The sequence below is a fragment of the Physeter macrocephalus genome, chromosome 7 (genome assembly GCF_002837175.3).
Source record: "Physeter macrocephalus isolate SW-GA chromosome 7, ASM283717v5, whole genome shotgun sequence".
In the NCBI taxonomy this organism is placed as follows: Eukaryota; Metazoa; Chordata; class Mammalia; order Artiodactyla; family Physeteridae; genus Physeter; species Physeter macrocephalus.
Genome location: NC_041220.1, coordinates 38,435,703 through 38,448,630, shown reverse-complemented (window position 1 = coordinate 38,448,630; position 12,928 = coordinate 38,435,703). Strand labels below are relative to the sequence as shown.

Below are 12,928 nucleotides of genomic sequence, written 5' to 3'. Positions count from 1 at the left end.
TGGCCGCTGAGCCTGCGCGTCCGGAGCCTGTGCTCCGCAACGGGAGAGGCCACAACAGAGGATAGGCCCGCATACCACACACACAAAAAAATAAATAAAAAAAATAAATAAATTAAAAAAATAAAATACCTGAATGCTTTATTCAATTGATCAATCAATGATTAGTCTTGGGCTCGTACTTTGAGGAAGACATGTGTAAAGTGGTAAAGGCGTTGTTGGAAATGAAGAGGCACAGAACATCCTGAAGTCAGCAACAGCCTACATCTGTTTTTTAACTCTTATATTGTTGAAAAATGTGACTAAGACTGTGAACCCTGGAATCTTCATCTTCTTGTCAGTGAAACTTGTCCTGGTACCATCTTTGACATCAGGTTCTGATGTGTATTCGCTCTGTACTATAATCACTGAAACCTGCTAGCCATAACTCAGCTGAAACCAGGGACAACTGATGGACTGATAGGTTAAAAGGCACCTAGACTGCTTCTTTTTCTTTTTTTTTTTGCTCAATTAAAAAGTAATGCATATTTATTACAGATAAATAAAAGGAAATTAAAATCATTCCTTGTCCCACCACTCAGATATTCTCTTTCAACATCTTGGTGTACTGTATATACTGCCACATTTTTTTCTGCTGAAAAAACAGACTTTTCATTGACTATAATATTTACTATAAAATAAGTGCAAAAAAAATGCGAAGTGCTTTCTTAAAAATTTTACACATAAAAATGCCACCAATTCCATTAGAAAGCCATATTATACCAAAAGGAGTGAATTCAGACATACCCTTAAATATGTTATTTAAAACAGATCATACAAGAGAAGCATATATATACATATATATGTATGTGTGTGTGTGTATATATATATATATATATATATATATATATATATATAATCCCTGAAAAGAAACCACCAACAAATATTATTAATCCAAGAGCCTATTATAAACTGAGACTGGGATATATTGTAAATTCTTGTCTTAGATTTTCAAGTGGTAATTGTAAATACATACTGATCAGTAGATAACTTTTCAGGTCTTCACTGTTTAAAAAGAAAGAGGCTTTGGAGGAATGAGGGAAGGAGGGCCTTAAGTATAAGCATACTCATAGTGGCACAGGCTTGTAATAATAGTAATTATAATTATATCACATTAACTGTAATAATAAAGCTGGAAATTTTAAGAAAACTTAATAACTGTAGCTGTAGGAGTTATTTTAGTAGCATTTTTTCAAGTAATGATCTTCATCAGTTAAAAAAAAATTCTGTTTTTTATCTCACCTCTGTAGATGTTTTTATACAGTGTCCCGGAAAGAAGCAACAGAGATGCTTGAGAAGAACCCTTCCTTGGGAAATACGATCCTGAGGCCTGGTAGTGACAGCAGAAACTATTCTATCACGATCCGGCAGGAGACAGCGTATGTTTAATTTTAAAATGTATGGAATTGTTAAAAGCATGATATCACTTTAGAAAGCAAAGTCACACAAATTCTGATCAGCATCTGCTATTTGTTTCATTGGGGATAAAAATGTGAACACAAGAATAGGGAGGGAATGTTATATAAACAATGCTAAAGACAGCCAAAGCTAACACTTGTAGTAGGGAAGAAGAAGAATGAGCAGATTACTTGGTCCTGGATATAGTTCTATTATTCATTCACTCATTCATTTCAACAAATATTTATTGAGCAGCTATGAGCTCAAGTAATACTCTAGGTACTGAGGATACAGCAGTGAACAAAACAACATCCCTGGTTTAAGGCGTCTACATTCTAGTAAGGTCACACATACTATAAATACATAACTAAAAATATCATGTATATGATGATAAGGTCTATGGAAGTAATAAAGCAGGATGACAGAGATGGGAACACTCAGAGGTGATACAGAGAGAAATTTTTTCTGATTGCTGTTGTTGTTTATTTAATATAGAGTGGTCAAGGAAATCCTCCTTTGTTAACTGACATTTAAGCAGAGACCTGAAGGAAGTGAGGGAACAAACCATACCAATATGTAGGACAAGAGCATTCCAGGCAGCCAGTGCATAAGGCTAGAGGTAGGAGAAGGCTTGGGTTGTTCAAAAACAAGAGGCCAGGGGCTTCCCTGGTGGCACAGTGGTTAAGAACCTGCCTGCCAATGCAGGGGACACGGTTTTGAGCCCTGGTCCCGGAGGATCCCACATGCCGCAGAGCAACTAAGCCCGTGTGCCACAACTACTGAGACTGCGCTCTGAGAAGCCCACACACCGCAATGAAGAGTAGCACCTGCTCTCCGCAACTAGAGAAAGCCCACACGCAGCAATGAAGACCCAACACAGCCAATAAATAAATCAATAAATAATTTTTTAAAAATAAGAAAAAAAACCCCACTTGTTTAAAAAAAAAAAAAACAAAAAAACAAGAGGCCACTGGGACTACAGTGAAGTGAGCAAGGAGAAAGGGTTAGGAGATGAGATTCCAGAGGTGGGGGTAGGGCTGACAGCTCTAAGCCCTACAGGTCATTGTAGGGAAAAGGGTTATACTGTGAATGATAATGAGAGGCCATTGGCCTCTGATGAATAAAGAAGTGACATAATCTGACTTTTCTATAAAAAGAATCACTTAGGAGCCTCTTGTTAAGGTTAATAATTTCTTTCTAGTGAAATGGTTTACCTTTGATAAAGTCAGTAACATTTACACGCAAAAGTTGATTTTTCTGTGTAGCGATGGTGGTTGTATCTTTTAAAGTCTGAGTAGACTCCTTCCCTCAGAGTCTATAAAAACTTGCATTTCAATAGGGACTCTGGCTTAGTTAACATTTTTACAACTGATAATATAATTGAAATATAGCGATTTTTGTCCTAAATGAAAATATTCAGTACATGATTATCTTTCTTATAAGAGCTTAAACAGAACTTTGATTTTTGAATTTGCCATTCTTTCTGTGGATAATATTCTTTTTTTTTTAAGCTATAACACATCTATCTAGGAATCTAGCTACTGATCCATATATAAATATCAATAATTCTAAGTAGATTAAACATGAAGACACTGGCAAGTGAATAAAGGCAGTAAAAAGAAAATAGTCACTTACAGGACAAAATTAAAATTATGGCATGTGGCTGCAATGCTAGTATGAGCTACAACCCAAGAAGCTTCATTCACTTGCCAATTACTTCATATATACAGAGACTTGTCTTTATACACTAGCCATGTGGCAAGAATGTTAGATGGTAAATCAGATCCTGAGTCTGTGTGTGAAGTAAGAAAATCTGTGTGTGTGGGTGTGTGTGTGTATTTTTCCACAATGAATATCTATGTCAGCTTAATCATCTTGTGGTTTCATTATATTTTTCTAACATTTGGAATTAAGGGATTTTCAACTAATATGATAGAATATCATAGATTACTCATGATAATTTACTTGATTTATAATTTAACTGGCTACCTTGAAACAAATCCAAAATAAATAAAAGTTATGACTGGCATTAAATATCAGTGAGCTTATAAGAACTCCTGGGAGAAAAGTGAAATTTTCTATTTAGTATATCCTGGTCAAGGAGTCTGTCCTTTTTTGGGTTTAAGAAATTGAATATCACATAAAATACAGAATGTCTTTGTTTACTTCCACTTTAAAAAATAAGAGTATACAAAACTGAATTCAAATTTATTCCGCATACCATCCCATTTTACAAAATGAGAAAATGAAGCCTGTGGAGGGCAGCAGCCTGCCCAAAGTCACACAGCTGAACCCAGGTCCACGGCGAGGTGGCTCCTGGGCCCTCCTCTTACCTGCGGAGCATCTGATCAGGGCAGTGACTGGATGGAGCCGGTCTCAGCTCGGAGCTGGCTCGAGGGCGCCGGTAGGGGTCGGGGTGGGAGGCAGGTACCCTGAGCCTCTGGCCCTTCTCCATCAGCAGTCCACGAACTTGGCATAGAGCCTAGAGGAATTGTTAGCGTCAGATCTGAAGCTGAGACTGCCGTGTTTCAAATCCTCCCAGAGACAAACCAAACACTCCATATCTGCAGGCCTCCCGCCAAACGCATTCCCCACCCCCAACCGCTGTCCTGGGAACGTACACACTTTGGGTTACTTTCTCCTTTTTCTACATGTGTTTGTCCCACAGTTATTGTATAGCATTGTTTTATGTTTTTAAGTTTTATGGAAGTGATATATTGTACTCACAAACCCACAACTTCATGTTTACCCTGAGGTAAACATAACATGCTTTTGGATTAGTCCATATTGTTACCTGGAGATCTTGTCCTCTTGTGTGTCAATATTTAACTCTTCTTTAATGCCCTTCAATAACGTTTCACATATTTTTTAATACAGTACTGCATATCTTTTGGGTTTTATTCTGAGCCACCTTAAGGTTTTGTAAATGAAATTTTTAAAAAATTTAATAAAATAATTCTTAATTAGCAACAAAATTTATCTCACAGATTTTTTTTAAAGATCTTTATTGGAGTATAATTGTTTTACAATGGTGTGTTATCAGCTATACATATACATATATCCCCATATCTCCTCCCTCTTGCGTCTCCCTCCCACCCTCCCTATCCTACCCCTCTAGGTGGTCACAAAGCACCAAGCTGATCTCCCTGTGCTATGCAGCTCTCACAGATTTTTTAAAAAAGAAATTTAATCTAACTGATTGAAAGTTAAATTAGATCACACAAGGAAGTGACTTTTTTCTTTCATACTTTTCTTGGTTGGATTGAGTGTTTGATCCATTTGTATGTGAACCCTGTGCTACTGTTCTGAATGAAATGAACAAAATCCTGAGATCTAATGGCTCTTTAGACTGTATATTTCCTGCACAATAGCAGCAAGATCTCTTTTAAGGTGGTCTAAATTAGTCCAACTTTTGATTTGCATTTTCTGAACGAGTGAGCTACGAGAAATAACAGCGTTTTCTGTTGTAAATACGGGTTGTGACCAAATGCAATGAGTTTCTATACTTAGGATATAGATCTAATGTCACAGTTTTTATTCGTATTGTATTTAAGTTATATTTAACCTCATTAGAAAGAGTCTGGCAAAGGAGTTCATATCAAAATTACATAAGTCTATTTTCAGTAAACATACTTCCAGCTTAAATTCACATAGACATTCATGCTTGTACAGCTAATGGTCATAAAAGTTTATGAAATTTCATAAAACTGATCATCCCTCCACTCTCAAGAAAAGTTTATATTTAGAAAGCAAGGAGTGAGGTAGAGTGGTCAAACTAGAGCATTCTAACACTGGAGTCAATATGTGCATATTTAGGCTTTGGGGAATAGTTTATATCTTAAAGTGGCTAGGAAAAATTTTAACTGTTTTTGCACAAATATTCCTTATGAGCCAGATATATCTATGATGTTAAGGATTATCATATGTGTTCTCTAATGCCTCAAAATAGGTCTTTTGGAATGCCTGGATTTATAATATTGTTTAACAGGTCACAATTTTAAAGAATAGCAATTGTAGAGAGTAGTAGAAGTTTAGCTGGTTAGGCTGTATTGCAGTAGTCTGTAAAGACTCTGGCAGAAATCTAGACTATTAGGAAGCACCTGTGTTACCCACAAAACCAATTCACTCTCTTACAGGTTGTAGGAGAAATGTTCAGCCATGTAAGTTTAGACCAGTGTGCCTGGTAAAACACTAGCTAAAAAGGACAAGTTGGTTTACAAAGCAGTACTTGAAAGTAAAATTATCTCCATCTGTTAACAAATCAACTGTGGGAGAAAATATTTTAGTTCTCAGGAAGAAGCAAAAGTCCTTCAATGGCAAATTATCAGGTGACTCCTCTCCTGATGCAAAATATCATCCACTTTTACCCAGCCCAGTGGTGTGTGAATTCATAAGACATAAAGCTATTCTTTAAACAAACTTCATAATTCGGTTTTGTTTTCTTAAAATTGTTATGAGTACGTGGCAAGCTAGAAGTATAAACACTTTGGAAAGCCAATAGCCAAGAAAGCAATAGAAAATATTTACCCAAAATTCATTCCTCTGCAAAAACTGGGATCAGGAGCTAAGAACAGTATTTATAACCATATTTTAGGCCACCTATATTTTTTTAAAGACAGGTTACTTCTTTTTTGAGGTTGTAATCAGGAAACCTCAATATAGCAAATTTTATCAATCTAGTTTTTACCCCCTCTCTCTTTATTCCTTTGGGAAAAAAATATGAAAGAAAAACACAGGTCTGAAATGAGAGTCAAAACCTAAGTGACTTCAATGGAATTTTTTTTCTGCCTTATTTTCTGCCTTAGCACTTAGTCCTATTAGTCAAAAGTTCCAAGAGACTCTGTTAACTATTGCTGCTTTTCCTCCCACAGCTTTGCTATGGATGATGATGACGATGATGATGATATGATGGCTATTATTATTTTTTTTTTTTGCGGTACGCGGGCCTCTCACTGCTGTGGCCTCTCCCGTTGCGGAGCACAGGCTCCGGACGCGCAGGCTCAGCTGCCATGGCTCACTGGCCCAGCGGCTCCGCGGCATGTGGGGTCTTCCCGGACCGGGGCACGAACCCGTGTCCCCTGCAAAGGCAGGCGGACTCTCAACCACTGCGCCACGAGGGAAGCCCACATATAAGGTGTCCCCTGCATCGGCAGGCGGATTCTCAACCACTGCGCCACCAGGGAAGCCCGATGGCTATTATTAACAGCAATCACTGTCCCCACTTATGGGGTACATTTGTGGGTGCTCTGTTAAGTGCCTGACAAACATTTCCTTCAGGCACAATAAAAACTGAGACAGACAGTATTTTCCATGTTTTACAAGTGAAGAAACTGAGAATTACAGAAACTACTAAGTTAAAAAAATGGATTTAAAAAGTAGTAAAAAATAGTTATAATTTACTGTCTACATGTGACAGACATTGTACAATACTAAGGATTTTTCACACATTAATTCACAACAGCACTGTGAAACAGGCATCACCATTTCCATTTTACAGGTGAAGAAATGAGGCTCAGAGAGTTCATACAACAGAACCAGAATTTGAACCTAGATCTTTCTGGTTATAAAGGCCATGCGTTTCAAGCGTTCTATCAGTCTTCCAAAGAATAATAATCACTTATGTCATAGGAATAAAAGAATTCTAATGGGAATTGGTGAGAGTTTTCAAGAGTATGATTATAAAGGTCTTTTCATGTAGGGACAACGACAAGGCCAGAGCCAGCCATCCCAAAAGAGGGTACTTGTAGGATTTCCTCCATCCAAAGTTTTCCTTCACCAGCCTGTGACTGATTCCTGAAGTTTCAGCACTAGGAAATAATTTTTGGTTCTTCTTAGGAGGGAAGAGGGTTGGTTAGGTTTTATCCCATGTTTTGAGAATAAAGCTCTAAAGTGATTGGAAAAAATTATTAGCTGTTTTCCAATGTGATATCCAATTAAGAGAAGATTTGGATATTACAGTAGATGATGAGAGAGTCCCTTAAGTAGAATTGTAGTTCAGTTCCAGAGGAATGTGACCTGGAAATGGAGAGAGGAGTGATGAAAAAGAACGTGGGAGGCCTTGTAGGCAAACTTAACCTGATAAACAATTTTGCTTAGGCAGCTTCTGTAAACTGGACCAATGTTGAATTAGTTTTGTCTTTCAAGCAATGGAGGCGTAATAAATGCTATTAACTTTTCAACATTAGAAAAAGTCTTGGTCCTGACACTACTGCCATATGAATCAAGGCAAACATACTGACTTCTGCTCTCAGTATAAATTAGTTCTAGCAAACAGCACTATTAGATGGGTTCCTAATATTTTTTTTAAAAAATAAAGTTATTTATTTATTTATTTTGGCTGTGTTGGGTCTTTGTTGATGCACACGGGCTTTTTCTAGTTGTGGCGAGTGGGGGCTACTCTTACATTGCAGTGTGTAGGCTTCTCATTGTGGTGGCTTCTCTTGTTGCAAAGCGTGGGCTCTAGGCACGTGGGCTTCAGTAGTTGTGGCGTGTGGGCTTCAGCAGTTGTGGCTCACGGGCTCTAGAGCACAGGCTCAGTAGTTGTGGTGCACGGGCTTAGTTGCTCTGCAGCATGTGGGATCTTCCCAGACCAGGGCTTGAACCCGTGTACCCTGCATTGGCAGGTGGATCCTTAACCACTGCGCCACCAGGGAAGTCCCCCAAATATTTTTTAAAATTCAGTTTTATAAATATTTACTGTGTGCCTAACGCTGGAGTACAAAAGTGAATTGAATGTGCTCCTTATTCTTAAGCAGTTCTAGTAAAAAAATACCATATATCTAGGGGGGTAATAATTTAGTGCTGTGTCACTACAGAAGAGGAAGACATTAGGATTCATCTACTATACTTACATTCTCACCTACATGTTCATATAATACTTCACACCTACCATTTTCCATATCTCTAAGTCAGCCCTGAAGTTGGCAGATTATCCACAGTGGTATATGGCTAGCAGGAAGAACAGCTATTGAGGGCATTCTGATAGGAATAGTGATGAAGAAAGTAATTTGCTTTCAGTAATTCTTTCTACATCCCTTTTAATATAGATTTGACATGTATATGCCTACATAGGATTTTATAATATTGTCTACTTTATAAATTACTGGCATTTAAAAAAATAGTTTCTGCCTGAAAGATTTTCAGTTCTTGATTCCTTTTTTCATCTCAGTTATTCTTTCTCATCCATCCACTCAATGACCCAGGTTTCCTATATGCCTAGTGTTATAAACCCCCAAAAAGAGACATAGAAAACTAGAGTAATGGGAACATAGTTTTACTGTACAGGTGATATTTTATACACACTTTAGTTTGATTTGACCCAATAGTATACTTAACTGAAGATGAACTTTTTTGTTTTTTAGCCTGCCAAGAATCAAGCACTACAAAGTGATGAGTGTAGGAAAAAACTACACTATTGAATTGGAAAAACCTGTAAGTAACTATTTCCTTTTTGTTGATTAATTTTCTCCTGCTTCCTACCGAACCTACCTTATAGAATTCAAAGTAAGGTGGGAAAGCAGACTCCTTGCCTAGGAACATAGTGCTGGCGAAAAACAGCCATGTTAACGGGTCCTGAAGGTAGCAGACATCCAGGGTGAGAAATGAGATGCAAGAGCAGGTGGGGGAGGCAGAGTAGAAGATCATCTGCTATCAATTCTTTCCACTTCTTTCTTTCTCTGAAGATCTTTATCAATATAGTTGTCTCAGGGAGAGAAAAATATTTTTGTTAAGCATCTATTTTACATACTCCAATTAGAAGTATATAAGTATTCCAATGTGCTTATTTATTTATAAATTTATTTATTTATTTTTGGCTGCGTTGAGTCTTTGTTGTGTGCGGGCTTTCTCTAGTTGCAGAGAGCAGGGGCTACTCTTCGTTGCGGTGCACAGGCTTCTCATTGCGGTGGCTTCTCTTGTTGCGGAGCACGGGCTCTAGGAGCGCGGGCTTCAGTAGTTGTGGCTCGCAGGCTCTAGGAGTGCGGGCTTCAGTAGTTGTGGCTCGCGGGCTCTAGAGTGCAGGCTCTAGAGCGCAGGCTCGGTAGTTGTGGAGCACGGGTTTAGTTGCTCTGTGGAATGTGGGATCTTCTCGGACCAGGGCTCAAACCCGTGTCCCCTGCGTTGGCAGGCAGATACCTAACCACTGTGCCACCAGGGAAGCCCCCAATGTGCCTATTTCTAATGGGAAAAAAAATCTTTAAATGCCTGGTCCTTTAATACCCACCATGCAGAAGTTCAGAAATTCCCCTCTTAATAGTAACAAGTAGTGAAGAAAGGATTTCTTCCTTGTCTTCAACCCCTCTCCTACCCCAACTGACTTGTAGTCATAACCATTCGATACTATGTTAGGCACAGAGCTAAATACTTCACACACGCCATCTAATTTAATCTTTATCATTACCCTGAGGTAACACCTATTATACAGTTGGAAAAACTGGTATTTACACTGGTTTCAGCCAATGACAATGAAGTAATGTGGCCTGTGGTCCAGGATGCTGGGGAAAGGAAGCATCTGTAATCTCAGGCTGCAGTGGTGGGAAGATTGGGTCAGGAAAGTGCTATCACTTAAATGGATTCTATGGGTCTTGAAGATGTTTATGGTATCTTCTCTAAAATTGAGCTCCTAGTTCCTCTGCCTCTCCAGACCCACTGTATTGATGACAGAAAGGGAGTGTAGTGTTGAATTTCTTATGTTCTGGCCATAACCCTTAAAGTGCAGACCTTTACCAAGAGCAAGACAGCTGCTGCTTCATATACCCCACTTACATCTTTGCCATAAATGCCTCCCAGAGATTGTCAGTTCTCATGTCCACACCTGACTGGGCTTTTTAGAAATTCTAATGAAGGAAACAGATAATTAGATTGCTGAAGGATAATCCAAATAACCAAGTGACTGGAAGCAATGGCTGGGGAGGAAGAATGTGCCTCTGCAACAGGTGAACTGGGGCTCATTTATCTGTCATTAGCCCCAACAGTCCCCAGTGTATACAAAGTGAACAGCCTGGATTATTCCTTCACCTTTCATACTCCCCAATCCTACCCTTCAACCAGGTTGTCATTTTGTGAATTCTTTTCCCTCTTTAAGTTTACCAGGGATATTCAGGTTTAACCTGGTTTTACTTGCCAAAAAATATTGGCTTCGGGGGTAGCAAGACATTTTAGTTACTCCTAGCCAAGTAAATTAGCCTGTTACAATGAGATATTAAAACGCTAAGTTCTCTGGCTTTAAAGGGGTCTTTAGTTTCAAGCAGAAGAGAGCAATTATGGCTAACAAGCAAAAAAAAAAAAAAAGAATTTAAGAACATAGGAAGCCCATAGAATGACTGGAAGGCTAGAAAACCTTCAGGAACTAGGAAGCAGTTACTTGTACTAAGCATCATCTGATTAGGAATCCGCTTTCTTGATCCTCTACTCAAGTTCAAATTTCAGGAAGCGAGCTTTTTTGGGCCTAACTTGAATCACATTCTCATACAGTAACTGGGAAAGAGCAGAGTAACTAATTATTGTCCACCAAACTGTATACAATAGGAAAGGGGTAATTTCTTGATAGGGAATTAGATACAGTTATAAAGGAGAAAGAAAATGCATGGGTAGGTAAAACCTTAGCCATTCAGTAAGCTATTGAAGTGAGGAATTGACACGATTTTCTGGAGGATAGGAAATACACAGTAATCTCCATTAAATTTCATTTGAGCTTTCTCTTACTCTATCTTTACACAGGTGACACTGAGCCTTCTCTCATTCTCTGAATACAGGTAACACTCCCAAATCTTTTCAGCGTCATTGATTATTTCGTGAAGGAGACTCGAGGAAATTTACGACCATTTATATATTCAACTGATGAGACCCTTGGTATGTTCTTCACTTCATTGCTATATTAAGAAAAGGAAAACAAAACAACAACAAAAAAAACCTACATATGATTTGTAATACCAGGTATTACAGGTAGGATTATATAGTTCAGCCTTTAAATTTATCCATTTGGAAATCATTTTGTCACTGACCCTGTGAAAATAAGGGAAGTACCAATAAATCCTGGTGGATTGAGTATAGGCCCACTCTAGAGAAAAAAATCCTGAGGCATGTATTTGTGACTATTAACTTCATTCCATCATTCTACTCAACTTTATCAACTTTATCAAACAAACTTGATAAGAAAGCCATACAGAGTCACAGAAACCAAACAGGGAATTCAAAGTTATGGTCTGTCAACAATGTCAGATGCTTGAGACATGAAAATGGATGAGGATAAAGGGGACACTATGGGGATTGGCCATTAGGCAACAGATGACTTGAGAGCGTGGTCTTATTCCACTGTAAAGGCAGAGTGCAAGATAACTAGTGGGTGGGTAGTGAGGAACTACAGATGAAGATCGTAGTTAAGGATTGGCTGTGGAGCCCCTTGTTCATAAGTTATTAAGAATTTCAAAACAGTGGTAGCAGACCATTAAACCAAGCATGAGACCCAGTGCAAGTACACAGTTCACATGACCACAAAGCTGGCCCTGTTTGTAGTCCAGTTTTTGGCAAAGCAGGGCAGGCTGGATGTGACAGTTTCTTTCCATCCTTTGAAACAATCCCTGGCGCACATGGTCACTTGACAAGCTGTAAGCAGGAGAGAAAAAATATCTACAGATTATGAGGCAAAACCACTTGGTTTGGTTACTGCATCAGGGCATATCTGGAAAGTCTCACTTAATTAAAAGGACGGCAAGCTTTAAAGGTCCAAGTTTTAAAACATGGGTATGACTTTTGTGATGCCAAATAATTTTAATAAACTCAGAGTCTGAAGGAACTTTAGAAAATTATCCAGTATAGTGTCTCATTCTGTATAGGAATCACCTGCACACTCAATACAGAAAACATCTCTAAGATGTGACCAGTTTGTAAATTCTTAATGACAGCCACCTCACTGATTTTTGATGCAGCATAGTTCACTTTTGGTCAGCTCTCATTTTAGTTAATTATTTCTACTATTGAGTCTAAAACATTCTTCCTTTAACTTATACATATTAATCCAACTTTTGGCTTTAAAACAACACATGGTTTTAAAAAGCCCATCAAATATTTAAAAACTGCCACCATGCCCCCCTTAGTCTCACTTTATCAACTACAGATTATTGGTCCCGTCAGCTCTCTCCCTCTCATCTTTGACCTTCTCTATCTTAAAATATAACAACAAAGGATGAACATGTTATTATAGATATGTCAGCATAATACATTGCCTGGGCTTTATGCAGGAAAATACCACCTAATAGAAATCTCTGGGAATGTGCTATTAATGTGCTTTTCTTTTTTTTCCCCCAGACATGAAAGGATTTCCTGTAACATCTCTAAAATAATTAAAAAAAAAAAAAAACAGGGGTGAGGGATCCAATATAATTTGCGTCCTCTATGGATGATATTGTGTCAGTTATCTAATGCTGCGTAACAAACCGCCCCTAAAGCATGGTGGTTAAATCAACAACCGTTTTATTTGCTCACGACTCTGCACATC

General features: G+C 38.3%; 2 protein-coding genes across 3 annotated transcripts in view; one reads left to right on the top strand and one right to left on the bottom strand.

Moving 5' to 3' along the window:
• Positions 1-12,928, top strand: part of STAP1 (signal transducing adaptor family member 1) — a 62,514-nt gene that overhangs the window by 43,888 nt on the left and 5,698 nt on the right. Inside the window, 3 exon segments of the mRNA XM_007108007.1 lie at positions 1,287-1,415; positions 8,796-8,865; positions 11,187-11,283. Coding sequence (XP_007108069.1) covers positions 1,287-1,415; positions 8,796-8,865; positions 11,187-11,283 — 296 coding nt within the window.
• Positions 8,551-12,928, bottom strand: part of UBA6 (ubiquitin like modifier activating enzyme 6) — a 108,000-nt gene continuing 103,622 nt past the window's right edge. Inside the window, exon 34 of one of the 2 annotated variants that reach the window (XM_028491806.2) lies at positions 8,551-9,136. In XM_028491806.2, the coding sequence (XP_028347607.1) occupies positions 8,933-9,136 (204 nt within the window). In that variant the 3' untranslated portion in view covers positions 8,551-8,932. Of the gene's footprint in view, positions 9,137-11,693; positions 12,037-12,928 lie in introns of those variants that run through there. The other variant, XM_024131947.3, reaches the window with a different exon arrangement.